Raw genomic sequence first — 26,275 nt, forward strand, 5'->3', positions numbered from 1 at the left:
CCGACTCCGGGGGGGTCCTCGGATGTGGGATGTAACAGAGGTCGGCGATCAACTAACCCATCCGCTGCAATCTGATCCTGGGCTAAACCTATGAGACGATTGCCTCTTCACCGGTCCTCGTCGTCATTCTGAGCCTATTGATATCGTGTAACTGGTCTGGATTGGGAAGAGACAGGAATAAGGAAAGCTAGGCGGAAGGAGAAAGGAAAGGGAGGTGGGCGAAATGCCTCGAGCTTCGACCTTCCGGCTGCGGGCGGGCGTGGCCATCCCGCCCAATGCCAGTCCCAAGATCCTATGATCCTACCGGAACGGAAGATTGCCGACATTTGCATGCTTTTTTTTCATCCTTAGGAACCCAGAATCACAAAATGACTGGTCGTAGCAAACAGGCAGGGCAGAGATGTGGCTGCGGACAAGGAATGGTACGAAGGGGGGCCAGAAACGAATCCTATAGCAGCAGCCACACCCAAAGAAAAACATCACCGCCAGTCTTTGTTCCCGTGCTCTACCAAGAAAGCCTTGCGGGGCCCCAATAACTGCGGAGATGTGCTCGTGGGACAAGTAATCTCTCAAACACCTTGGTTCTCGAAGAGAGGCTGTAGCCAGGGTGTTAAACGATATTGGACACAAGAAAGATTGACCAACCCAACCGTTCAGTCGCTTGACTTGGACGACTGCCACTGACCAGCAGACTTATCCGCCACCCCTCATCATCCTTATTTAGGAATAACTCTCAAGATATTCCAGTAGGATTAAGAGGATTTGAAAAAGAGGCCGGACCTGGCCGGGTTGGAAGTTGCGGCGGGCCTTGATGTGAGCTCGTGACAGGACGTCTACTTAGCGTCAATGGAGATATTCAGGAACGTGACTCTTTTCCAGCAAGCCGCTGGGCACCAAGCAAGCAAGAATGAGAGGACGACACGAGAAATGGGAGACCCCAAACATAATGTGGCAACCTCCATAATCACACCGCCGGATCGGCACCCGGCGCCACCATCTATGCTTTCTCGTGCACTAGTTAAGCATATTTACAAACCAAAGATCTCCTATGAATCCACCAGGAGGCAAGAATTTGAGCCATGCCGAGGCCCAAGGACTCTGTTATTGAGCCAATCTCGTGCTCATATTGCTGCCCATTGGAGCCTGAAAATACAGCCAAGAGAAGGAACAATAAGCGCCGCAAAGTTCCGTTTACTTGGCTAGCAACATCTTCGAATGTCCTAGCTCTGCAAGAATGACTATTGGTCGATGCTTGACTCGACACGCATGTGAACGAGGGACATCATGGAACCGGTGTCTTGGTGGTGTCGCCTGTATTAGCCCTTATTGTTCCAGTGGTGGCTTGGAGTTCGAACACACACACATCCCGGCTTCCATCGCGTCATTGGTCCAGGTAACAGAAGCGCTTTTTGAGGTCAAGGTGCTACGGAAATAAGTCCTCCAAGTTGACTCACCAAGAGCAAAGCGCAAACCAACATTGTCCAAACTTTCACTGTCGACGTTCTACTTGCCAAAACCCGACCCTTGATATTTTTGAAGACGGAACTGCTGGATCCGATCACCTGTAAGACAAGCGGCCGTAGCACGCAAATGCATCTTCGAGATTCTGTATGCGGGCCGGATCCAATACCAGTGAACTTTGGACCCATGCTGCCACTCGGCAAAGCAGCCAGGGCATACGGCTAGTCCGGTGCCGCACAAACTTCACCTTCCTAAACCACCAGCTTCGGTTACAAGCATCGGCCATTGGGTGCTACTCAATAGTGAAGACGAACAGTGCAACCCGCTAGGAAGGGGAGGCCCGAATGACCACACCTCTCTGGCCTTCTTCCAAGTATTGTGCAGTACCCCGCCGCAAGGAGTCCTGGAATACGCCCATGTTTCACTCGGGGAAGACGCAGAGTCCTTTCTCTACACTCTGATTGATCCCATCAAGGAACTGCTCGTGTCGCAGCTGGCAGACTGACAGCCAATGGTCCAACAAGTACAACGACAGACCGGCAATATCCTAAGCTGCGGACTCAGCTCCGGTCAGGTCCACGATGTGGGTTGTTTGGAATAGCGATAGAGGCCAATGAGGATCACCAGCTCGTGATGACCTTTCATGTACATCCCGCAAGTGGCAAAGCACACGGCAGGTGAGGGACGCAAGGTCTGCAACCAATGGGCGCTGTGCCGCCTCCACGGCCCTGGCCTGTCATTCGATTCAGAACCCTCAAAGATCCCAGGAACATGGTCCTGATGTGGGGGGAGCGACATGCAGTTTGCTACGCCTTGACGGGAGTATTGAGTGTGAATTGAAAGCGTTCCAAACGACACGCGACGAATCCATGCGTGTCATAAACTTTTTTTTTGCTAATCTTGGCCGTCGCGGCAGAAGGGGTGATGGTGGCAGCCGGCAAATCTCTCCAAGACAAGGTTTTATCACAGTGATGCACTTGTTCGGCGCAGAAAGTTGAAAAGTGATAGCTCACCCCTGACCCCGGCCGGAGAGAAGGAGCAGCAGGACTAGCAGCTTGACACCAGCGTCAGGGAACTTCAAGAGGGTTAGTATCCTGGAAGAGTGGATTTCCCTAACCCCCCGGAAATCGGGGTGCCGCCCAAGTCAGTCTGGCATACCGCTCTATGGCACTTTCTCGGCCATCATAGAGGCCCATCTGCACAACATCCTCGCCCTAATTCTTGCCCCGGATATTGTGTGGTTGACGCATTTCATCGCGAGGATATACGCTAATCCTCACTCGGTGAATGAGGATGTCTCACGAGAGAAACCTCGGTGAGAGGTGAGAGATCGTGCTCGTTAAAATTGTCATGCTGCAGTCAGATTTGTTTGCTTTTCTTGTTGCCGCTTACGATGGCAGAAGATGGAGGGTAAATTAACCCTGTATACTGCAGGTGAAAAGGAGTCGAGATCCGGCAGGCCCCTAGTTGATACAAATGGGCTTCGTGTTGAAATCTGCAAGAAGTCCCCCCGGCCATATCACGTCGGATATGGCAAGGTTTCCACATGCTGCGCACCAGAGTGGGAATGGCTTGGTCAGGTACCCGTTCCTTGATCCACTAATGCACCTCATCAGAAATTTCGAGACGATATTGCGCCAGAACAGGCCATAGTTTGGCCTGGTTGGTTGCTGTTGAGAGAACCAGCGACTGACAAGTGCTTGACGTGAGCTGAGAGCGGAGGATGCAGCTGCGTTAAGAATCATGAATCCTGCTTATCATCCCGCCGAAGCGAGAAATGGCACTGGCGATGTTCTGTTACTAGTAGAAATATTGAAGGGAAAAGCAAAGGTTATACATGTTAGAAGTCTCTGTAACCATTCGGAACGCAACGATTCGGAAGTCCATAATAGGGTCCTAGTCCAGAAGCCGTAAGCTTGTTGTTGCGCCAAGTGAGGCTTCGCCTCATCCTGGCCGACAGGGCCGTTCTGGAAGTCTCTTGCCAGGGATGAGTTTGTGCCTGAAAGGCTCACCGCAAATAAAGAATCGGGGCGGGAAAGAGGGAACAAACTGTGGCCGGGAAAATGGCTAAGCAAAAGTCCTACAACCTTGTGTAGAGTTTCCGACGAGGAATAGCGCACCACAAACGGGAGGTTGGCTCAGGGAAGCGGTGCAATGCCATGGTGCTGGTGCTGGTGCTGGTGAACAGAAAAATTTCGCAGGCCTGAAGAGCGCGGAAATCGTCCATGCATATTGTGTACTCTCGGTGCCACCCTGCATGCCTCCTACGCACCTCGTCGCCCGCATATAGACGCAGGGTCGATTGTCATATGTAAGTGAGCGCATGAGCGTGTGAGCGTGTGTGTGTGTGTGTGAGTGGTGCCGCAGTATGCAAAACATATATAAGCGTATGCATCCGGTCCCTCCAGGTCAATGGGGCCGTCAATCAACGAGAGACAACTTTGTCGGCAACTCGCGCGAAGAGCCATTCGAAAATCGGACCTGCTCAGCCTCAAGGAACCCTGTGTCGTGTTACAAGCCAAGCCCACTGTCTGCCTCCGCCGTCCGTCGCATTGCGCCGTACCTCTCGAAACTTGGCAGCCCCGGTTTCTCCGTCAAAGCAGTTTCAGCGGGCCGAGCCGTGAACACTATTCGAACGGCTGGACAAAGGCGACAAACCCGTCCCAACCTTACGCAAGGTTCATAAAGAGAGAAGATTCGACGAACTTAACCCGCTGCAAACCATGACCAATACGCCGGCGACTTGCGGCCGGTCCCATGTCGAGCCGCAAACAAACGACATGTCGCTTAAATTCTGTGATCACAACTCGGTTTGCGGTTGCGAAGAGCGGATATCAGCAGACAAGAGTCTATGTGACCGGTGCGCCCAGGGGAAATGCTGAGAGATCAAGTTTCAAGCGGAGGAAACGAATTGAGAACTGAAGGGACAGCTGGTTTGGACCCGTGGGAACCCAATTGTCATTGATCCGTTCTCAATACGTCGCCATGAGTGCAGTACTCATGCCGTTTGGCATACCGAGCCGCCTGCATGGCTGCCTTGATTACGATTATCGACTGGATGGCCGCCGGAGCAAGGGATTGGTTTCAGGTTGACTTGGTGCAAGACTCTCAGACGACGGTAGACAGCTGCAGCTGTTGCGCATACTGGACACGGTCACGAGCATAATCTGTAATAAGAGCGACAGGTTTGGTCGGGAGTTATTTGCCTTTGGGGGTCGGTTTTGTGTCTCGGATTCGGCGCGGTGCGTCGAGCTGAAAAGGGGAAAAAGGAATTCGGAGCCTGCGCTACTGTACACCGCATATATTAATTCAAGATATGCCCACATACGTTGCCACCTTTAGCTTGGACGCTACGAATTGACGGATGTGGTTGAATGTAGAAGCTGAGTTGCTCGATCGGTAGGAATCGACATGATCTCTACAGGGGTGTAGATTGCCGGGACCGTGTTGATGATGGTCGATTGGCGCACGACTGTCCGGATCCGAGGCGAAGTCGCTGAGCTTATCTTCCATGCAGAAACGAGGGCTGAACAGGATGAAGAGCAGCCATGTGTGACCGGAGATCAACATCGCAGAAAGGCAATGGAGGGGGGAGGGAGCTGAAACAGAGAAAATAGGACGATGAGAAGTCGTTGGATGTCTTTGTCGACAAGACCTAGAAAGCGGCCCGTTCCTTTCTTTTAGTAAGGTAAGATAGGAAACCACGTGGGCGAATCAGCACCGAGAGCCTGCCCGTAGAACATAATGGCCGCCAAAGGCAATTGCCATTGGTCGACACTGCTGTTAGCAAATATCCAACGGTTGGCAGTGCCTGGCTTTGGGGCGTTTAGGCGGTGGTACTGTCTTAGCCACATTTCGATCTTTTCGCCCGAGAGGCATTTCAAGGCCATTCGCACCTTGGCAAGCACGGCAAGGCAAGCAAGCCATGCTGTTCGGGGAAACGTGCAACGGAGCCCTTACGAGGCGCGTTGCGGTATGGCTAGGCATAGATAGCTACGAGATCCAGGATATGGGTATGTTCGGGTTGGAGTGGCTGATCTCGATAGAGCCCAAGAATCCTGCGCATTAGTGTAGGTGAGACGTTGGACCAATAGAACACACATGAGTGAGTCGGTGTAGTTCCTCGATGGATATTTTGAATTGAAACACCCTTTAACTGCGTCATTCACGAAATTCATCACATGCCAGCGCCACAAAGGCCATGAAAAAATATGGTCATCACAAGGTCGTATCATTCAAAACTTTGAGGGAAAAAAGAGTATGTGCACCATCTGGCGGGTATGGATGCAATCTCCAAATAGGTATAAACTCCTCCAATCCATCCAACGGCCAAGACAATGAAGTCTGGCCAGAAGTGAAGGCCATCCGGTAGCCGAGGCTCCAAACCGCTTTCGAAGAACACCCAGAATAGTTGTTAAAAATAAAAATAAAAGGTCTCCAATCAGCCTATCCCCAGAGAATAACAGTAACGTCGGTCGAGAATCGAATCAAGTAATTGTAACCAGACGTTCATGTAACGAGTGCCATATCCATTTTAGTTGAGTGCGACAACAAGACCAACGACGGCAGCCAGGAGACCGCTCTGGACGAAGAGACCAGAGCCGCCACTAGCAGCGGTCGAGGACGTGACAGCGGGGGATCCCGAGGTAGGGGCAGCAGAGTCGCCGGAGGTCTTGATAGCGGTGACGGTGGACTTGGTCCAGGGAGCAGAAGCGGTCGGGCCGGCGAAGCTGGTGGAGTTGGAAGCTGGGTAGTAGTGAGACGACGAGGACGACGAAGAAGAGGAAGACGACGAGGTGGTAGAGGTGGACGTGGAGGTCGTCGAGTTGATGGTAGGCAGAATCGTCGAGGTCGGCGTGTACAAGGGGCAGGCGGTGTTGGTCGGGTTGCACTTGGTGATGGTGACGGTCTTGGTGGTGGTCGCAGTCAAAGTCGTGGTTGTCTCGTCCAAGGACTGGGCGACGGCGACAGAGGCGGCCAAGAGGGCGAAGATGCTTGTGTAGCGCATTTTGACTGGTTTGATATCAAGAGGGTGGTGGTGTAGAAATGTTTCGAGTAATGATAAAAGTCGATATATGACCCAAAGCTGATTCTCCACCAAATTCAATGCTTGCTTGTTTGTCGGCGTGGGCGGGAATGAATGCAGTGTCAAGGGACTGACGAGACTGTCTTGTCGATAGAGATGGACTAAAAGAGAGTGGTGGGCAACTAAGGCACGACGACGAAGAACAGCAGTAAGAGAATGTGGGCACCGGATGCAGTGGTAATGAGAGCAACGGTGAGGAAACAAGAGCGAGAGTGTAAGGCGTGTGGGAGGGGGCAGACGAGGTATTTCTCCTTTTATCAATTCGGCCGAACCACGACAACGGTCAGCGGGGACTGGAGGACGCCCACAAGCGCTGCCGGGCGTGGGCTGCCGGAAATTTTGCGAGCGCTGGGCGACATAGCGTTTCCTGCTTGTGCCTTGCAAGCTCCTGTCGACCCCGTTGGTCGTCTACGCGGCTGGAGGGTGTGTAAGTGTGGGTGGGTGGGTGGGGGTGGCCGGTGGGTGTGCGCGAGGATATGGGGGGGCCATGCTCTGTGCCCTGCTAAGTTTTGCTTTTTGCCCCTTTGCCAATGAGATGAGGTGCATCCGTTTGCTGGACAAGGTGTGGACTGACCAAGCCCGGGGTTGCTACGTTGCTTCGCCGATCCAACTGCCAGAATTAAGTGAGAGGAGATGAGAGAGAGCTGGCCGCCAGGCAAGCTAGCACAGGCACACAGCCAGGGGCCGGCCCTTGTCACCGGCTGAGAAGTGAGGACCGCGGCATGGCCCATGGGATGATGAGAGGACGCGCAGTAAAACGGAAGTGAGATGAGGCCTAATGGTGTCTGTCTGTCCGATGTCCGATGTCTAGACCCAGGCCTTGGGGCCTCAGGGCCCTGGCCAACGAACCAGAGAAAGCTTGTGAGCCTGGACGGCGACGGATCGTGTCCAAAATTGGGTATTCGGCCTGGACGGACCCTGTCGTCGATGGTGGCCGGGGTGATTGGCTGCGCAAGCACAGCGGCGGACGCGGCAATGCATTGCGCTGCGCAAGCTTGCGCTTCGCTGACGGGACCTTGCTCTGGATTCCCTTAGCTCGTCTCGGCCTGCAGCTCCCACTGGTTCGTGCCTGGAAAGCCCTTGCGGATCGCCTCCGGAATCCCTGCTAGCAGGCTGCAGGAACAGCATGTCCTGGCCCGCTGGAAAACAACTCATCCGAACTTATGAGCAGATGGCAGAGTCAAGACCGACCTGCAAAAGGCCTCAAGGTTATCGTTGTCGCCAAGATGAGGTCGATGCTGTGGTGCTTGATTGCTTGTTGAGCATTGGGCATGCGTGTGCCGTTGTGTCCCCATCGCAGAGTCGTATCCGCAGGTTGCGTCGCACAGGGTAGACCTGGATCCCTCCCGGAACGTGGGAGGCCTGGGAATGCGCCCGCGAATCATTGCCTACCGAACCAAAGGATTTTCATCATAACGCTGATGGTTGTCGGTGTAATGTCGCTTTGTGCCCGCCACCCTCCTCTAGATCCAAGTCACGGCTAAGCCCTCCCGCCATAGCGCCGACGCCGCTTGCTATCCGCTGACCGCTGGAAAGCTATGTTGGCTTAGGGGCGAAGAATTGTCTAGCCATCTTGGCCAGCCGGTTTATTTCGGGAGGATGCGACTAGGGAGGAAAATAGATTTGACCTTGGTCTGTTGGCAATTGTGCCCAACCATATGGTAGATGTATCGATGGGTGCCCGCCCGCAATGACTGCTGTGCACCATCCGATGGTTTTCGGCCGCTCAAGGTTCAGGTTTCTCCCCTTTGCTCAGTCATTTAATGGTTCCACGGCGTATCCCCAGGTCTTCTAGGGCCCTGGCACTGAAACATCAGTCAGGTTGTTTCTCGCGCAGGCTATCTGAGACCCTTGTCCTGAGAAACTCATAAGCTGCTTCCAGAGGGTTTCCTTGTCAGAACAACTGTAAATCGGCAAGAGAAATGATCCCAATCATGGGGACCCCACCGCCATTTCCCGTTTGGAGGGGGGATGCGCAATGCTGTGTGAGGTGACGGTATACTATTATGACGGTCTTTGAATGCGATCGTCGTGACGAAATGGCGCTACCGGCACTGGTACCGCAGCAACCCGATCCGACTTAGGGTGTTGACCCATACACAGCATGTATGCATTGTGGTCAGTTGAGAAGCGGTTTGGGCAAACAGTTGTCAAATATCCGTACCTGCCACGAAATCCTACCAGAGCCCCGGAGCAGCCTTCAACGCTGGTCCGAGCCCCCTGAAACAATTGTTAGTCGCTTCTGGGTCGTATTGTCACATCACTGCGTGGATTGTAACCACGGCAGATGTCGCCAGCGAACCCTCAAATTGCAGTGACCTCTAATAGCAAGGGTGTCCTTGTTGAGTATGGTTGGGGGTTGAGGGGGTTCATACTACCTATGTATGTGCTGGTACTGTTTACCATGAAGTGCCAACTGACTTCCTCAGACCTGCAAGCTGCTTTCATCAATGATTCCTGCAAGACAAAGAGACTCGCAACACAATCAACAGCGTCGGAGTAAGGGCAAGGGATTGACCCGACGCTGCTGCTGAGCAGCACATGCCTGTCATTGCACTCAGTCTTCTGCGACGACACAGCGAACGATCAGCTCAGGTGATGGTCATTCATTCCTCTCTAGTCGCTGGACCAATCGGCGGACCGTCATGGCGTGCCGGTATCGTTGAGAGGTCAATCAATGACAAAGCGATGCGAGACTCGGTGGAGCATCGTGTCCTGAGCTTTTCTGCCCCAACTACCCATCGCATTGAAAGTCACCATATGACAAAGAGACAACATGCGCGACGGTCTTGAGGCATGCTGTTTTCTTGCAGAAGCTGCGGCAGTGCGGTGTTAGTGATGTGGGGTGCGGTTGCTTCTGCGAATGCATAGTCAAGGTGCCAGAATAATCCTCGAGGAGACAGGAAACAGCCCAAATCCGTTTGATCCCGCTCAAGCATCGGCGGCTGATTGGCGTCTGGTGTGATTTGTTTTTCGATTGACACTCTTCAACAGGATGGACTGGGTGTGGTGGTTTTGGTATTGATGTTGGGCGCCACCGCCTGTCGCGCATTCCACTTTTGACCACCTCACCTCACCTTGCAGCTTTTGCCAGCTCAGCTCAGGAGCCACTTTCGAATCATTGGGCAGGTACGATTAGGCGCGGCCGCTGCGTTGTTCAGCCTCGGGCAACTCACGTCGCTGAAAGAATGACCCCGCCCCCGCATCTTAACCGTAAAATACAGAGTGCTACCACCACGACCCTTCGGGTTTCATCTGCGTGGAACCTCCACTGGCTGGCTGACTTGCCCACGTACGCATCGCCTCGTCTGGAACGCCGACACTCGTCATAACCCAGAACCCCAAAGAACCCTCAACCAAAGGTGCGCAACGCGAAGCTCCATTCCATACCATGCAGATCCGTCATCGTGGCATTACTTCCATCTAAATCTCGATGACTCGATTAGCGTTGCTGACTGACTCTCCCCCTCTAGCTTCCTAGCAGCTGGTTCCCATCCTCCCAGAAGCTCTTCCCTGCAACCCCTCCAACTCATCTCGCTCCGAATCGACCCGCCTCGAAGAACCCAGAGCCAAGAACCATGGCAACCGCAACGACTTTTTCAACTGATCCGGCTCTCTGGATCTTCACCTCTTTGACTGCCGGATCCTCTCACATTGTCACCGCTACATCCCGTCTCGAGACAATCCTCCGCGCCAACCGCGTACCGTTTAAGGCCATCGACATCGCGACTGATGACAAGGCCCGCATGCTCTGGGGCCGCCGTGCCGGCAAAGATGCCTCTGGTCGTGTGAGGAAGCTTCCAGGTCTTGTGCAGGAAGGTTTGGTGCTCGGCGTAAGTGACCCCTTTTTCTGACCTCCGTTCAGGTGGAGCCATATTCTGACAGGGCGTTCTTTGTCCAGGACCTCGTCGAGATCGAAGAATGGAACGAATATGGCGAACTCAAGCAGCACGTCAAGATCTATTACGACGAATACACAATTCCCGACATCAACAATAAGCCAAAGGAACCTATCAAGAAGAAGATTATCAAGAAGGTACCCAAGGGCACACTGTCGGGGTCTGCCTCCACCTCCGCATCCGCGCCCCCGCCCGCACCCCCTTTGCCCAAAGCCGAAAGCTCGACCACTGCTGCTGCGAAAGACAAGGCGGCCGAGCCTCCAAAGGTCACTGCTGGAGGTTCTGCTACACTTGCCCACCGCTCCATCGCCGACGAGGCAGCCAAGAAGGCTAAGGAACTCCGGTCGCAGTCGCTGCGCGATAAAGTTTACGGCAAGAAGGACGCAAAGGGCGAGAAGGCTGCAGAGGAAAAGAAGCCGGAGACTGGGGCACCGGCCGCTGCTACTACGCCAGCCGAAGCCAGCACCACCGAACCCGAAAAGAAAACGGAAACCACCGCCGCCGCCTCCGACGCCGCTGCGACACAAGCAACGCCCCGAAAGACCTCTGTAACCAGCATCAGCAGCGGTCCGTCAATCCACAGCGCCAAACCCCCCGGCCTTCAGTCTCCAACGACAGGCTCCTGGGGCGCGTCCACTGCTACCAACCCAGACGCCCTCCGCGAGACGCTGCAGTCGCCGACAACGGCCCGATGGAAACCATCTGACGTTGATAAGCCCGTGACGGTGCACATGGGAGCTGCGGTGGCATCAGCGTCGCAGGAGGAAATTGCAGCAGTTGAGAAGGCCGAGACAATCGAGGAGGAGCCCGAAAGTGAGGACAGCGACGATGAGGTGTCGCAAAAGAAGATTGAGGCTGTAGAAAAGGCCGAGGCTATCAAGGAGGAGCCCGAGAAAGAGGAAGTAGAAGACGACACAAAAGCTGCCGCGCCACAGAAGGAGATTGCAGCGGTTGAAAAGACTGTGATTCCTAAGGAGCAAGACAAAAAAGAGTCAGAAGAGGAAGACAGCGACGATGACGATGATGAGGACAGCGACGAAAGTGAGGATAGCGAAGACGACGACGACGACGACGCAAGTGAGTCTGAGACGAAGACAGACGACACCAAGGCGAAACTGGGGACAGAGGTAGAGGCAAAGAAGGAGGCCAAGGCTGAAGAGTCGAAGAAGTAGTATGCTGTAGGGAAGGTGGGGGAAAGGGGTTGGATCCCGGGTGGGATGATGTATGATAGGAGATTGTACCCTCGCACTGGACAAAGGCTATATTTGTATGCTTTTGCTACATGAGGCGTCAGGTCCTCATCTAGTTCCTTCACCGTTTTGTTGAACAATCGTTCATCCGAATTTACTCCTCAGATGCCAAGCAATGTGCTACATCCACCGACGTATTGCGTTCTAGTACAGTCCTTCGTCATCACTAGCCGTCCCATCCTGGAACCCAGCAATAGCCTTGCCCTTACCCTTGCCCTTTCCGTTTGTCACCGTGACGTTCCCCTCAGACTCGTACTCATCGTCGCTATTCAGGGCCACGGCCTTGCCTTTCCCCTTGGACGACGCAGCGACCGCCTTCCCCTTCCCCTTAGAACTAACCCTCGACACTGCCGACGAGCCAGATACCGCCCTGATCACACTGGCCGTTGGCCGTTGTTGTTGCTGTTGCGCCTGCTGCTGTTTATCCTTGTCGGGCGACCCTTCAAACGTGGCGCGCACGCTCTCGTAATGCGCCAGCTCACCCGCGCTGACACTAGGCACGAGCTCGTTGTGGGCGTTCATGAAATCCTCCTCTGTAACCATGACGGCGATATCGTCCGGCGTGGCATGGTGGTCGAAGAAATACGCCGTAGAGATGGGTCCCTGATGTCGGTCGGCGTTAATCTCGCGAATTTTGGCGTCGACGCTTGCGGCCTGTCGCGTGACGGCCTTGAGCATTGCGTCGCTACAGAGGGCGTAGAAGTCGGCTCCTGTATATGTAAAAGGCAGGCGCTGGGCGACGGCTTTCAATGAGACAGAGGGGTCTAGTGTGAATCTGAAGTAGAAAATTAGCAAATGCATAGGAAAAATAAGGTTCTATAAAACTTACTTTCTGGTGAGTGCCTCCAGAATCTTGAGCTGCTTGTCGTGGGTGTCGGACACGCCGAGGTAAAGCATCTTGTCGAAGCGTCCGGGACGGAGCAGAGCGGGATCAAGCAGATCAGGCCGGTTCGTGGCACCGACGACAAAAACACCGCCGCTGGTATCATCTCCTCCCGACATGCCGTCGAGCTCTGCGAGAAGCTGAGAGACAATACGGTCCATGACACCGCCGCTGTCCCCTTGATTTCCACGCTTTGGAGCAACGGAGTCAAGCTCGTCGAAGAAGACAACGCAGGGCCGGGCGTCTCTAGCGCGTTGGAACACACGTCTGACATTAGCCTCCGACTCACCAATGTACATGTTGAGCAACTCGGGACCCTTGACACTGAAGAAGTTGAGGCTGTACTCCGTGGCGATGGCCTTGGCGAGCAAGGTCTTGCCGGTACCGGGAGGGCCGTAGAACAGAATACCTGATCTCTTCTTCATGCCCTTGGCGAAGAGTTCAGGCCTCTCTAGAGGCAACTGAATGGTTTCCGTCACGGCATCTTTGACGTTGTTCAAACCACCCACGTCGTCCCATGTGACGTTGGGAATCTTGGGGGCTCCAATGGCGCCTGCAAAGTTCTTCCGTGCAGCCTCGACAGCGACGTCGAAGTCGCCCTTCGTGACACACCGGGCCATTGGCCCACCAGCTACTTGAAGGTCACGGACTGTGACAGCCTGGCCAGTAGATTTTGTCTTTGAAGATACCTGCTCCAACCGGAGTCGCTGTGCGATGAGTCCCCGCTCTACCACATCAATAAGGTCGCCGGCCACCAATGCAGCGGTCTTCAGAGCTATGCCATTCAGATCGACTTCAGGGTCAAGATTGATACCACGGTCCTCGACAATGGATCTCAAAATGCCTTCACGTTCGGCTTCATCGGGAGCACCCATCTCGAGCTCGTGACTGAAAAGACCGCGAACCCCATCGGGAACCTTGTCAACGTCGCTGGTAGTTGCGATCAAGACCCTCGTGTCTTGCAGTATTTCTTTCATGGTCGACACCATCCGGTCGGCCGTCAACGCTTCCACGTGCCTGATCAGCAAGGCCGTCGTATCCGGGCCGCAACTCATCGCTCTTTCAGCCCTAGTCCGCAAGAGACCTTCTGTCTTAACGTCACTACCGCTGGTTCCCGCCTCGCTTAGAATGTCATAAGCATCTACCGAATACGTGTGGAGACCAATGTCGGAACAAGCTTCGGATGCAACAGTCGCTTTGCCGATGTTGCGGTGCGTGGCAGTGATAAGGATAGCAACTGGCGGCATCTTGAGATGGATTGCTCTGGTACTGGTGGCTGCGGCAAGCAACTCTCGAAGCCGCCGCCTAAGAGGCGAAATATAACGCTGGTCATGGTCAGGGAGCGTTAGTGCCGAAGCACTTGGCGCCTTGGTGGGCATCTTCTTCACTCCGAGATAATACGGCCAAGTGTTCGACTTGGTTGCGGGTATGCGGCTTGTGGCGAAGCCGGAGCCATGCATCGCGACGGAAGAGCTGTCGATGCAAGCGATTCCTCCCCAGAGCTCATCGGATTGATCATTGTCAGCATCCGATTTCTGAATCTGGATGTGGCCGACCTTGAACCATGCTACTTGGTCGAACCTTGACGACCCTTCCTTTGAAAGAGCCATCACGTTATCCACCTCCGATCCATTACTTCCACTGGGTTGCTCTTGGAGAGCTTTGCCCAGCTGTGTGTCGATTGGCACAGCTATAAGATCCCCCGTCCGTACAAGTCGTATTCTTTGAGCAAAGTAGCGCTTGAGACCACCCAGTACTGCCGACTGATAAGCTCGCTCGGCGGTGATGGGTGACCGAACGTGTTGGATCGTGATGTCGCGGGCATACGGAGGGCGTGATGCGCTGGTAAACTTGGGGAGAGTTCCTTTTCCTTGATACGTTCCACGTTTGATAGGTGACAGCCGGAGGTACGATGGATCGTCGAGGTTTGCCAATAATATCGGCGATATGTAAGCAGCTGGACTCGTGGGTTTCTGAAGCTGGGACTCGAAGAACGACAATCTACGCTCGCCATGCTTTGCACTGGGTATCCGCGTCACAGGACGTTGTGAATACCCCTCGGGGAGGCCATATACTCTTACCGGGCGCCAATTACACTCGGCTGGCTCCAATGACGTAAAACTCCCGAGTCCGAAGGCACCGAATCCGTTGGCGGGAGGTTCTTCGGCAGCCTCGATTCGAACCCAGTCTCCCGAGAAGCAGCCGATCTTGGATAGTGAAGATATATCTACGAAGAGCCTGGCCTCGTCATCGTCTTCAGGGGCCGGTTTGGGGTGAAGAAGGTCGACGGGGATTGTTCGGACCAGCCCTTGGGCTTTGAAAAGCCGGCCCCGAGGCCGATCAGGGCGAGCAGTAGTTGCAGTAAAGTTGGAAAATACTGAAGCAGGAGTTGCGATTCCGTTGGTTTTCCTTCCCCTCCCAATCGTCATTGGTGTTCCGGGTTGCATTGTAGAAACGCCACTTGCAGCAGTCGTAGGCAGTGTCGGCGCTTGTAGAGAGATCATGTCGTCCATGGAATCGTCTGAGAGCTCGTCCTCTTGGTCAATACCAGAGAGCTCTGACTCTTCAGTCTCAGTAACAGAGTCTATCTCGGTATTTGCGGCATCCGTTTTGTACCGGTCTTCGGCAGCCGAGTAAAACTGGTCATTGGCGGTATCGTCGTCCTCATCCTCGGGAACGCCATTCAGGCTCCGATTTGGCGGGATCGACGGGGCGACCTGGCCGCGTTTCGTATGTACACGCCCTCGCATCAAGACAATCTTTGTGCTCGCAGACAAAATTCCCTGGCTTACGGGCTCGCACAGCATGATCTTTCCAGGATTCGGCGGGACGTGAGTGACTGGATGCGGGGGCAGCGGGAGGGGGAAGAGGTCGCCGGAGTGGAGGACCTTCAGACTGCCCAATGCCACGCGCAGAGCCTCGATGAGACGACCTTCAGGCTTTTCTGGAGTCGCAAGACCTTTGCCGTTGGATTGATTCGGGTGGTCACGGTAGAAGGTACCCTCGCCCTGTTCCAAGCGCTTCGTCAACTCGCTTTCAAGGCTAACGAATACCGTATCTAGCGAAAGTGCGACCACATCAAGTATTTGTATTTCGATACCACTTCGACTATTACTCGATAGCTTTGACGGTGCGACTTGTTGGAGAATAGTGGCGAAACTCTGCAAAGACAAGGATGAGGGCGAGAACTGGACGGTCGAGTGTTTAAGAGCCGAGGATTTGACCACTGGCACAACAGTCCAGGCCGTCTCGGTCGCGGACGGGTTCGGTTCCCAGGGAGCTATGGCGACATGGTGAATGTCCTCGAATCCATCCTCGGTAGAGTTTGCTGCGCAGCAATCATGTCAGCAACTGCGTGTGTGGTCTCCTTGGCAAAGGCGATTCTTACCATTCCGAAGGTGGGGGAAGAGGTCTGTGAAGAGATCCTCTGACAGAATGCCGACATCGCCCTTCACATCGTGGTCATCCAAGATCAGTCTAGCAGACAGCGCTGGTTTGTCATGCCGACGTCTTCTCTCCCTCCTGTTCCTCCTCGCCTGCGGCGGCGGCGCCAGCTCCGCGGTGGTCATTCTCACGTACGGCAGGCAAGACAATCCAAAGCGACGAAGCGAACAGCACCTCAGATGTGCATCGCAGGGGGGTTGTTGAGAAGGTTCGAAAACCGCACGCTAGCAGAAAAAGAGGTCTTAACAACAAGCAGAACAATCAATTGGCGTTGAGAGATATCAGTAGTCGCAGGTTGCTGAGTCCATGTCGCGAAGTCCACATGGAGGAGCTAAGCTATGGTCCCTGGACCGGGTTGGGGCTGGAGCCGTCGTCTCCAGCTTCGGCTTGGGGATGTCTTAGGCCTCGGCATTGGCGTACTGGGAGCTGCAGCCGTGAACCCCAACCTCCTGGGGTCTCCGCCGAAGACAGCCTGGACAGCTACAGAGCAATTCGTCTGTGCAGGTGCGGCCAAAAAACCCGAGCGGGGGAAGTATACTTACTAAGCAAATAAAGTTGGCTGGACTCCGAACCAGCTCCGATTCCATGTCCGACGCGCTTAATCAGTGGACAACCTCTCGGTGCTGCGCTGCCCATCATTATCTGCGTGACATAGGCTTCCTGTCCTGTCAAAGTCACGGTCCGTTTCGCTGAATAGACAGGTCTTTTAGTATTCGACCGAACTCCTAATATTCTCATCATTTTGCTCATGAGGTCTTTGGTCGAGTCATTGGGATTCCAAAGGCAATGCAGATGGGCATGCTCTGTAGGCTCCCGTACTCATTCAGTTATATTATGAAACTCGCATCGAAGCGAAAAGCTCTCGAAGCCAGAGGATAGGAATAATGGTCCATGTTGCAAATTGTGCCAATATACCAAGCGCATGTGGTCGCAACACCTTGTTGCACCGGCTGGTCACGAGCTGCACTCTTCATCAGTGCCTACCAATTCTCTGCGTGATGTGTGGTGAACTAAGCCGAGCCATACACAGGCTCTCTTCAGAATATGGAAGAGCAAACGAATAGACCAGCAAATACAAAAGCACCACAAAGGGCAAGAGATACGTTGAAGAAATTCTAGTCGTGGAAGTAGGGATATTACGGTGATGTGCTTCTGTTCGGGTTGCCCGCGGTTTCTGGCCAGTCGCGTGTCTATACTCCATTATGGGGTTGCTGTCTGAGTAAGCAGTGCCTCATCCGCTGTTTTGTAGGAAACTTCCTTGTGGCCAATGATGACGATGGTACCCCATACCAACGGAAGTGTAGCACCCGGACGGATCGTCCTAACCCTACAGATGGAGACAAAAGAATGGAACGCACAGCCTCAACCCGGATAGAGCCAGCCAGTTCGTAAGGTGGCAACTTCCAAAGCCTGTTAATGTTTCGCAAATGGAACTGCTTTTGTATCTGATCAAAGTTGGAATGGAATGACGAAAAAGGGACGCATTTCTCCATGACGCAACCCAACCATCTCTCTACACACAGTTAAGCAACCAGAAGTCGTCATCACAACATGCAAAGATGTAAACATAAGTGAGTAAAATAAATCAGTATTCAGTTGTTTTACAGGCCAGAATTGCGTGGTGATAGAGACCCCTGGTTAAGGTGGCCATGAAGACCGAAGAAACCATAGAAACGAAGAACACATAGAACGGATGGACAGACGTTGTATCTTTAAACAATTGTGGTAACCGGGACTGGGGAATAACACTGCCGGCAGTATATGTACTTGGTTCCTGTGTCCGTAGACCTGACAGAACTTTCCTGTGGTGGAAAGTGGCGAGCAGAGTTCATGATAGCCGCGTGGGATCATGGACTTTTCAATGGCAGTTTCGTAGCTGGATAAAGTGATTGGCAGACGAGACGCGATGCTCTTCCCCGCCTAAGCATTGCGAGTATCTGCTCGAGTCTTTAGTGGCCGTTGAAAGTCCAGTATAGCGGGTTCCTTGCCTTGTAGATGCTGTTGAGATTCCAAGGCATGTGTCGAGATCGTCACATGCTTTTCTGTTCTTCTCTACGAGCGACTCAACAATAGCCAATCAATGGTTGTCATTGAGCAAATGCTCCGAGCAACACACCGCGATGACGCAAGCGGGGCTCACCCCCGGCGCAAGCCACCCACTGGCTTAACAATAGCGATACCATAGCCCGGCTGCAATTGGTCCGGGCTTCTACGACGCCTCAATGCGCTGTCGCGCAAAATTACAGGGAATCAAAAGGGGTCAAACATAGGTTCTAATCGCGGCGGCTGGACCTCGTGGGTCTTTGTTTTTTCTTTGGGGTTTGACTCTGTGTTGTGCTGTGTTTTGAGGTGGTAGCATTGTCACTTGAGACGGCTGCTACCAGAACGCATTGTTGGAATCTGGAATCTAGGCATCATCATACCAGGATTCTTGCGGTGAGACCGGTTGGCCATGATCTTTGCATTGGCCACACGAGCGCATAGGTTAACGTCCGACTTTTCAATTCTGTACCTCTCTTATCTTTGTCAGTCCCAAGTTCGCCTCTCCCGTTTCATTCATCCGCCAACCTCCTCCTCCTCGCTGCTCTCGAACTAAAAGTATTGGTGTGCCATATCCTTACATCCCCAATTTACTCTCCCACCCCTCCCCCTTCTTCGTCCCGGATCTACGCTATGCTCCCCTGCCTTGGACCACCTACACCTCCATGATGCCTGCTCATGCCATCAGTGGCTGTGGAAGGGACATTTGAGAAACCAATTTTCCACCCCAATTCTTTACTTCTCTACTTTACCTCGCATATTCTTTCAGTCGCACGAAGGAACGCGAACAATCTCCCCTTGTCAGCGCCCAAATCCCTGCGTAGCACGAGATTTCATGCCATTTGCGACGCTGACACGACTTCTCGCGACTGAGACTGCTACCGCAAAGACATGGGTAACTTTTCCGACTCCCCGGACCGCAACCGAGACCGAGTACGCAACAATGGCGTTGTACACGCTGCCGTCGAGTTTGCTCAGCAAGCCCAGAAGCTGTCGTTGCAGAACCATGAGAGCAGCGACTCAGAGGTCGCTGCCGAAGCCCGCTTCGTTACACCCCAAGACCCCATCATAGTCACTTCGGAGGGCAACAGGCTTCCGGGAGTCCCGCTCCAAGAGGCGCACAAACTCAACATTCTCAAAGAAGAACTCCAAGATGGTCCTGCTGTGGTCAAAATCAAGCAGGGGAGCGACACGGAAGAAGAGATCGGCGATGCTGGCGAGAGCTCTAATAGGCAAGAAAGGGTCGTCTCGCTGCCGGCAGATCCAAACGGAACATCCGCTGAAGAGAGCTCCCTCCGTCGACAAACGCCGCCATCGCATACCAACCCGCTGTTCCCACCTTTGCCTCTCTATGGGCCGCCGTCGTTGCTTCGCAACCTTCAATGCTTAACTTTTCGCATATCGGCATTTTTTCTCAGCCTGGCCTTTCTTGGAGTAATTGTACTAGGCGCACTCTTTACCAGCATACCGCCATTATGTATGAGAATACTCTACCGTCTGACCCTTCGGAACCCCGACAAGAAGCGGCCATTTTTCGAAGAAGAGAAACGCAGGGAGAATATGCGTAGAGAGCAGGACAAAGAATGGAGGCGCAGAAAGTCCGGCGATAGAATAGAGAAAGACAAGGAGCTCGCTGGTGATTTCGTTCCTACGGAAGGCGGCCCCGACCCAATCGTCTGCGACACCGGTTACTACGCCCGTCGCGTTGGCTTGGACGTCGAAGAAATCACGGTCCAAACCGAAGACGGGTTTTTAATTGAACTGTGGCACGTCTACGACCCCAAGGAATATACGAGGATGAGCGAAGACGACAGATCGGACAGAGGACCCGACATTTTCACGGCCTCGAAGAACAAGCTCAAGGACCCCAGCCAGAAGCGCAAGTTCCCCGTTTTGCTTATACACGGTCTTCTGCAGAGCTCTGGCGCATACTGCACCAATGACGAGAACTCGCTTGCATTCTACTTGTGCAAGTCTGGCTACGACGTGTGGCTTGGCAACAATCGATGCGGCTTCAAACCCAAGCACACCTCGTTGAAGTACAATGATCCCCGAATGTGGTGCTGGAACATACGACAGATGGGTGTTTTCGATTTGCCTGCGCTCACTTCGCGGGTCCTCTACGAGACCGGATTCGAGAAGATCGGGTTGATCTGCCACTCGCAGGGTACGACCCAGACGCTCGTGGCGCTGGCAAAGGAACAACGACCAGAACTGGGCGAGAAGCTGACTGTCTTCTGTGCTCTGGCGCCGGCTGCCTACGCCGGACCGTTGATCGGAAAGATGTACTTTAAGTTCATGAGGATCATCACGCCGGGCATGTTCCGGTTGATGTTCGGCATCCACGCCTTCATCCCCTTTATGATGCAGATGCACCAGCTGCTCCATGCCAAGGTCTATGGGTGGCTCGGCTACAAGGTCTTCTCTTTCTTGTTCGACTGGACGGACACGAGGTGGGACCGAGGCCTCAGAGATCGCATGTTCCAGTTTGCGCCCGTATACGTCAGCGCAGAATCCATGCGCTGGTGGCTCGGCAGAGAATGCTTCGCGAGGCACAAGTGCATCCTCTCCACAAAGGAGGATGTTCGCGCCGAGGAGAAGGAAGACCACATCAATGGAAACGACTCGCATACTCTCAGGGCCGACGATGCCGATGGCATGATGTCCCAGCGGACTCTGGACGAGCAAATCCGGAAACCCAAGGGATCCACGGCGTGGTACAACGAGCAAGTGCCTCCCTTCGCCCTCTGGGTCGCCGGGAACGACGACCTCGTCGACGGCAGGAAACTGCTACGGAGGTTCGCGACGGGCCGTGAGCCGCACGTCAACGTGATGCACAGCAAGGTCATCCCCGAGTACGAGCATCTCGACGTCATCTGGGCCATCGATGCCCCCGAGCAGGTATTCACGGAGGTTCGGGAGGTGCTCTGGAAGACTTGCAACGCGCGGGACAAGTGCCGAGTCCCCAAGGGATGCGAGAATGTCGAGCAATGGGTGCCGCCGGTCAGAGAGGTGGCGAACGGGGACGTGGAGGAGAACCAGTCCAGCAGCGATGATACCGACTAGAAGTCCATCACTGTCCTGTTACGACGGCTTTTGGATATTACCGCGATGAACATAAACGGCGAGGGAGGGATGCAAAATTCGTATATTTCTGTGGCGATGGACATGCATTGTATTCCCAGCATCGCGAAGGAGTAATAGGGTTCGCTATTGCGTTGGATTATTGGGGACAAAAGGCACGGCATACCTTCGCATAATGGTAATGATTGAGTATAAATGCGGATGGGGCTTGGCTCTGAAGGATACAAACGTATACACAAGACTAGACAATACATTTGAATTGCCGAACTACCTGGCGCTCGTGCTACGGGGTGCCTAACAGATATTTCATCCCGAAGCTGGACGGTCTAACCCAAACGACTGGCTCTGCTGGCCAAGGGAAAATAACATGCGCACCACCATGTGAGTAACTTAGGACTTATGGAGGGTGAGTGGAAGGGTAGAGATCACAATTCGTGGTAGGTATGTCTTATTTTACATCTACAGGGTCGTTTGTACACACGCTTCGTGCCCGAGGCTCAAGGACTATGCCTTTCACATCTCGCGTAGTTGGGGCAGCATGGGACAGGGCGCCTCGGCCATGTCCTGAGAGAGCGCTACACGCGCATGCGTGCTTCCTCAAAATGCCTTCTATCTTGCAATCAAGCATCAAATGCCTAGCCCCCTCTCGGTATCTCCACCATCAGATCAACCAATCCTCTCCGCCTCCTCCATCAACTTCTCGACGCTGAACCTCTCATCGCCGTTCCGGAACCATTCCAACAGCCTCTTCCGCTCCTCCGCCCTCTCCTTCCCCTCGGACTCGCCGTAGAATCTCTGCAGGCACAGAACAAGCCACTGCGCATGCGCCGTCTTGACGCCCCTGTCCTCCAACACCTTGCCCTGCATCAGCACCAGCCCCCTCTCGTCCGCGAGATCAGTGTGGTGCGTGATGGTGGTGTGCGGCTGTGCGTACTCGCCCCGGGCCTTGAACTCGGCCAGCTGCGTGAACATGACCGTCGCCGTCTTGGACGCGGGGTCGAACACCCACTGCAGGAAATGGATCTCGGCGCCTTGCTCCTCGTGCGGCACGGGGAGGATGAACTGCGGGTTCTGCTTCGCGAGGGACTCCATCGAGCGGTATACCGAGGCGGGGATTACGGCGCAGAGGGATGTCGGGTCGGAAGCGTGGCGGAGGCGCCAGATTGCCGTGAGTTCCTTGTCGGGGAGCTCGCGCGCCTTGGGGAGGTCGAGAATCTCGTCGAGCGGCTTAACACCATTGCCCGACGAGCTGGGGACCGGTGGTTGCTGGGAGGCGTTCGTCGTGGTTGCGCCATCGCTTGTGCTTATTGTTGAGGGCTTCGACGTCGGCGCGGGCTCGTCGTTGAGGAGGTGCTCCAGCCCGGGCACCGAGATGGCGTCCTTCTTCTTCTGCTCCTGGATCTTTTCGGCGTATGCGGCTTTGAGCTCGTCAATGTTGGAGACACCCTCCTGGCGCGCCTTCTGCTCGAGTTTGGCACGGTACTTTTCGACGACGGCACGGGGCTGCTGGGTCGTGGCGAGGAAGCGCACGTCGTGGACCTGGGCCCAGCGGCGCTGGTTCGAGGCGCGGAAGGCGCGCCCCGAGGAGGTGACGAGGTGTCTGAGGGCGGGGATGCGGCAGGACGCCATTTTGCAGAGGTGTGGTGTGTGCTCTTCCGGCAACTCTGTTTTTCTCGGACAAATTGAAGGGTGGGCGGGCGGTGGTGGTGGATGTGGTGATTTGGAGATGAATAGAAAATGAGAATCTTCAGAAATGTCATTCAGACATGCAGCGTCTTCAATTGAAAAGCTCATGTGGGGCCCCGAACGGTGGGGCCGGTTATCGGCGCGGCCAAAATGCCGACCACAGATCAACTTTGGTGGTAAATGTTTTCAGGCAATTTAAATCTAGCGGTCGGGATGTGGTCACAATAAGTCCAGTTCAATGCCCGAAAGTAGCCTGGATGATTTTATTCTTTGCGCATCCTGAGGCTGGCCAGAATAGACAATTGTCTCTCATCTCGAACGCCATGCGTATATTCAGCCTTCGCTCAACTCTCATAAAAGAACTGCAATCGCCTCTTTGCCTCCTTTTGCGTTGCTTTCGTCATGTTATCATCGTCTAATTAGCCCTAGATCGGCGTTGTTCTTGGAAAAAAGCAAAAAAGAAAAAAAGCCTCAGGGCCAAGTGGCGACCAAGAAGCCTTTACATACGCTCAAATGCTTCGTGTTAGTCCTCACCCCTCATACTCCTCCACCACGCCGAAGCTCTGCCCACCTCACCCTCCTCATCCCCAAGCACATACTCCCACTTCTTCAAGAACCACGGCGTCGCCTCCCAGCTCCTCATATCCCACGGCGCACCGCTTCCTACCCCCGCTCCATCACCTTTCGACACCCTGAGCCCTCCCCAACACCGCAGTCCCTCGAGAGCGTCGATGCAGAACTCGTCCACATCAATCTCATGCCCCACCTCCATCAGCCGCTTCCTTGTCGATGGAAAGGGAAACAAGTCAACGCTTGGGTGGTGGCTCGTTGTAATCTGTAACTTGGTGGGGCGAAGGTCGTACTTGATCGTGCGGAAAGTACTCTGCACCGAAGCAACGACAGCCTCCCCGCCATCAGCAGAGCCATCAAGGTGTGCGCGGTAAAACGGCGACTCGGAATCGTCATCGAAATACATGTGCTCCGTGATTCCTAAAACCAGGCAGTTTGCCAGAAATGCTTCGACAACGCAGAGCTGGGGAATCCGGATTGTGTTGGCATACACGTCGGGAAGCGCCATGGCTCGTTGGTGGGAGAGGACGGTGGTCGGGTTCGGCATGACACTGACGCTAGCACCGATAACGCCGGCGCTGTAGAACACCTTTGGTTCGTGGTCTTCCCTGCAGGAACAGTGTATCATCGAGAACCGGGGCCCTTGGGGCGGGGCGCGGGATCGCGGAACCTCGATCACGTCGTCGGCTTCCCCCGCGACTACAGTTTGAGATGGAAAAGACATGTCCCAATCCCATATGTTTGGGGTCCAAGCACCGTCCTGTACCTGTGTCGTGGAGAACGGGACCAGAGAAAATCCGTCAATGGCACTGGTACTTCCTAGGGTTATATCTAGATCCCCGCAGAGGAAATTCTCTACGTCAAGGTGGTAGTCGCCTGCCGCGCTCAATGAAGGCTGCGGCGTTGGTGGTGGTCGATGTTGCGTCACTTGTGCTTCTAGGAGACGCATCTTTTGCCTTTGCCGGTCCCCTGTGTAATAGCATAAGAGTAAGCCTCGTTACTTCCCCTTTGCAACCCTGGACCGCCCGCATTTTCTACTTACTGTACGCTTTCTGCGCCTGCCTGTTCTGCAACCGCCGCTTCTCTGGGTCCCGGCGCGGGGCCTTGTGCACGGCGGCTGCCGTAATCGACAGCGGGGCCGGGGTTCGGGTCCCTTCTGAGCTCGACGTAGACGACGATTCGCTTGGTCCCAACATCTCGGCTGTTCCCGTTTCCAGTCAAATTCAAGCTGAGCACGATGCCACGTTCGTCAGCCAGTGATCGCGAGAAAGGCAATGGCTGAAGTAAGCCATCCATGGCTTACTCTCCCCCGCCCACTGCCTAACCCCTACGTATGCAGGTGCAGTGTCCCAATAAGGATAAATGTGGGGCAATAGTAAGCCATCGTCAGGGGGGGGTAGCTCTGGCTTAGAACTGGTACTCTTGCATCCGGCATATGGGTTCTGTAGATGAAAGACCCTTCTTGTTTTCTCACCTGTCCCCGGCTACAGTATCTACAAGCCCCGACAACGGCTCAAGTAAGCCACGATGAGGTGTACGTTGACTTACACGTCGATGATGGAGAGAAACGATGGCTTTCGAGTGGATATATATAATGGGAGACTCGTTCGAATAGACCGACTCTGTTCGACACAGATCAGACAGCATCATCCGCCTCATCAAGATACAAGACCTAAGTGAACTTTGAACTCTTACCTCTATTTACCCTTCAAGCTACATAGCCACCTCATCCACAATGCCCGGTACGGTCTTCATCACAGGTGCCAACGCCGGTGTAGGCCTCGCGACAGCCCGCCTCTTTCTTGCCCAGGGCTTTTCGGTCGCCGCCACCGCCCGCAACCCATCCTCCTCTCCAGAACTTCAGGAACTCCTCTCCCAGTACCCGTCCGCTCTCCTAGTCCTACCAATGGACCTTCTTTCCCCGGAATCTATCGACTCCGCCGTCTCCTCGGCCCTATCCCGCTTCGGCCGCATCGACGTCCTCGTCAACAACGCAGGTTACGGACAATACGGACCCCTCGAGCTCATCTCCGCCCCCGCAGTCCAGAATCAGTTCGCCGCGAACGTGTTCGGGCCGATCCAGCTCATCAAGCTCTTCCTCGCACAGACACCGCCCGCCGCCTCCAGCAAGGACGACGGCGCCGAGCGCCCCCGGCAGCCGACAATAATCAACGTCTCCTCCGGCGGACCGTACTTCGGTTTCCCCCTGGCCTCTCTCTACACCGCGTCTAAGGCCGCCCTCGACATGCTAACCGAGTCCCTCATGTACGAGCTCTCGGCGCTGTCGTCCCCCGTGTCTGCGAAGCTCGTCGTCCCCCACGGCATCATCATCGGGACGACCTTCGGCCGGAATCTCGAGGCGATGGGTCCCCTCTTCGCGCAGGACAACGAGGCCGCGGCGAACGTCGGCGCTCAGGCCAGGGCGGACTACGAGGCCCTCGTGGGGCGCCAGATGCAGATGTTCCAGGCCCTTGCGAGCAACCCTGCCGCCATCAGCGCCATGACCCCGGCGTCCCGCGTTGCGGAGCGCATCTTCGAGGCCGCCACTGACGGAAAATCGGACAAGCTGCGGTACTTTGTCGGCCCGGACGCCCATGGGGGTGCGGCGGCGGCGATGGATCTGAGGTTTGCCGGGCCGTCTTTTGAGGGGGAAGGGTTCGATGAGATTGATGAGAGGTACGTGAGTGGAGTCAGGAAGATTTTTGGATGATCGAGCTGTTTGGGGGTGACGGGGTCCCAAGGAGATGGTTCTCTCCGTCCGATTTAATCTTGTGAGCTGTTGGGGGGTTAGCCATCTTCTACGCCCGGGGAAGTGATGACGCTGATCGATGACGGGGGAGCTGCCCGGATATAAACACCCTACTCAAGTTTC

The 26,275-nt window shown here is 54.6% G+C and overlaps 7 protein-coding genes across 7 annotated transcripts; 3 read left to right on the forward strand and 4 right to left on the reverse strand.

Annotated features, from left to right (window-relative positions):
- Positions 1–5,995: 5,995 nt before the first annotated feature.
- On the reverse strand, positions 5,996–6,469 carry EsH8_I_000763 (uncharacterized protein; the record flags this gene model as incomplete). The annotated part of the gene is made up of 1 exon (XM_083268176.1): positions 5,996–6,469. The coding sequence occupies one exon, from the start codon at positions 6,467–6,469 to the stop codon at positions 5,996–5,998; it is 474 nt and encodes a 157-aa protein (XP_083118614.1).
- A 3,656-nt stretch (positions 6,470–10,125) lies between these two features.
- On the forward strand, positions 10,126–11,618 carry EsH8_I_000764 (uncharacterized protein; the record flags this gene model as incomplete). The annotated part of the gene is made up of 2 exons (XM_083268177.1): positions 10,126–10,380; positions 10,449–11,618. 2 exons carry the CDS (start codon positions 10,126–10,128, stop codon positions 11,616–11,618), a joined length of 1,425 nt encoding a protein of 474 aa, XP_083118615.1.
- Positions 11,619–11,840: 222 nt separating this feature from the next.
- EsH8_I_000765 (AAA family ATPase peroxin 6) lies at positions 11,841–16,148 on the reverse strand (the record flags this gene model as incomplete). Its single annotated transcript, XM_083268178.1, has 3 exons — positions 11,841–12,471; positions 12,526–15,907; positions 15,968–16,148. The coding sequence occupies 3 exons, from the start codon at positions 16,146–16,148 to the stop codon at positions 11,841–11,843; spliced, it is 4,194 nt and encodes a 1,397-aa protein (XP_083118616.1).
- A 2,806-nt stretch (positions 16,149–18,954) lies between these two features.
- EsH8_I_000766 (Alpha/Beta hydrolase protein) lies at positions 18,955–21,129 on the forward strand (the record flags this gene model as incomplete). The annotated part of the gene is made up of 1 exon (XM_083268179.1): positions 18,955–21,129. One exon carries the CDS (start codon positions 18,955–18,957, stop codon positions 21,127–21,129), a length of 2,175 nt encoding a protein of 724 aa, XP_083118617.1.
- Positions 21,130–21,813: 684 nt separating this feature from the next.
- On the reverse strand, positions 21,814–22,776 carry EsH8_I_000767 (ATP11 protein-domain-containing protein; the record flags this gene model as incomplete). The annotated part of the gene is made up of 1 exon (XM_083268180.1): positions 21,814–22,776. The coding sequence occupies one exon, from the start codon at positions 22,774–22,776 to the stop codon at positions 21,814–21,816; it is 963 nt and encodes a 320-aa protein (XP_083118618.1).
- Positions 22,777–23,356: 580 nt separating this feature from the next.
- On the reverse strand, positions 23,357–24,599 carry EsH8_I_000768 (bZIP transcription factor; the record flags this gene model as incomplete). Its single annotated transcript, XM_083268181.1, has 2 exons — positions 23,357–24,372; positions 24,446–24,599. 2 exons carry the CDS (start codon positions 24,597–24,599, stop codon positions 23,357–23,359), a joined length of 1,170 nt encoding a protein of 389 aa, XP_083118619.1.
- Positions 24,600–25,138: 539 nt separating this feature from the next.
- On the forward strand, positions 25,139–26,113 carry EsH8_I_000769 (uncharacterized protein; the record flags this gene model as incomplete). Its single annotated transcript, XM_083268182.1, has 1 exon — positions 25,139–26,113. One exon carries the CDS (start codon positions 25,139–25,141, stop codon positions 26,111–26,113), a length of 975 nt encoding a protein of 324 aa, XP_083118620.1.
- Positions 26,114–26,275: the final 162 nt, after the last annotated feature.

Source organism: Colletotrichum jinshuiense, chromosome 1 (assembly GCF_051148585.1).
Source record: "Colletotrichum jinshuiense chromosome 1, complete sequence".
Lineage (NCBI taxonomy): Eukaryota > Fungi > Ascomycota > Sordariomycetes > Glomerellales > Glomerellaceae > Colletotrichum > Colletotrichum jinshuiense.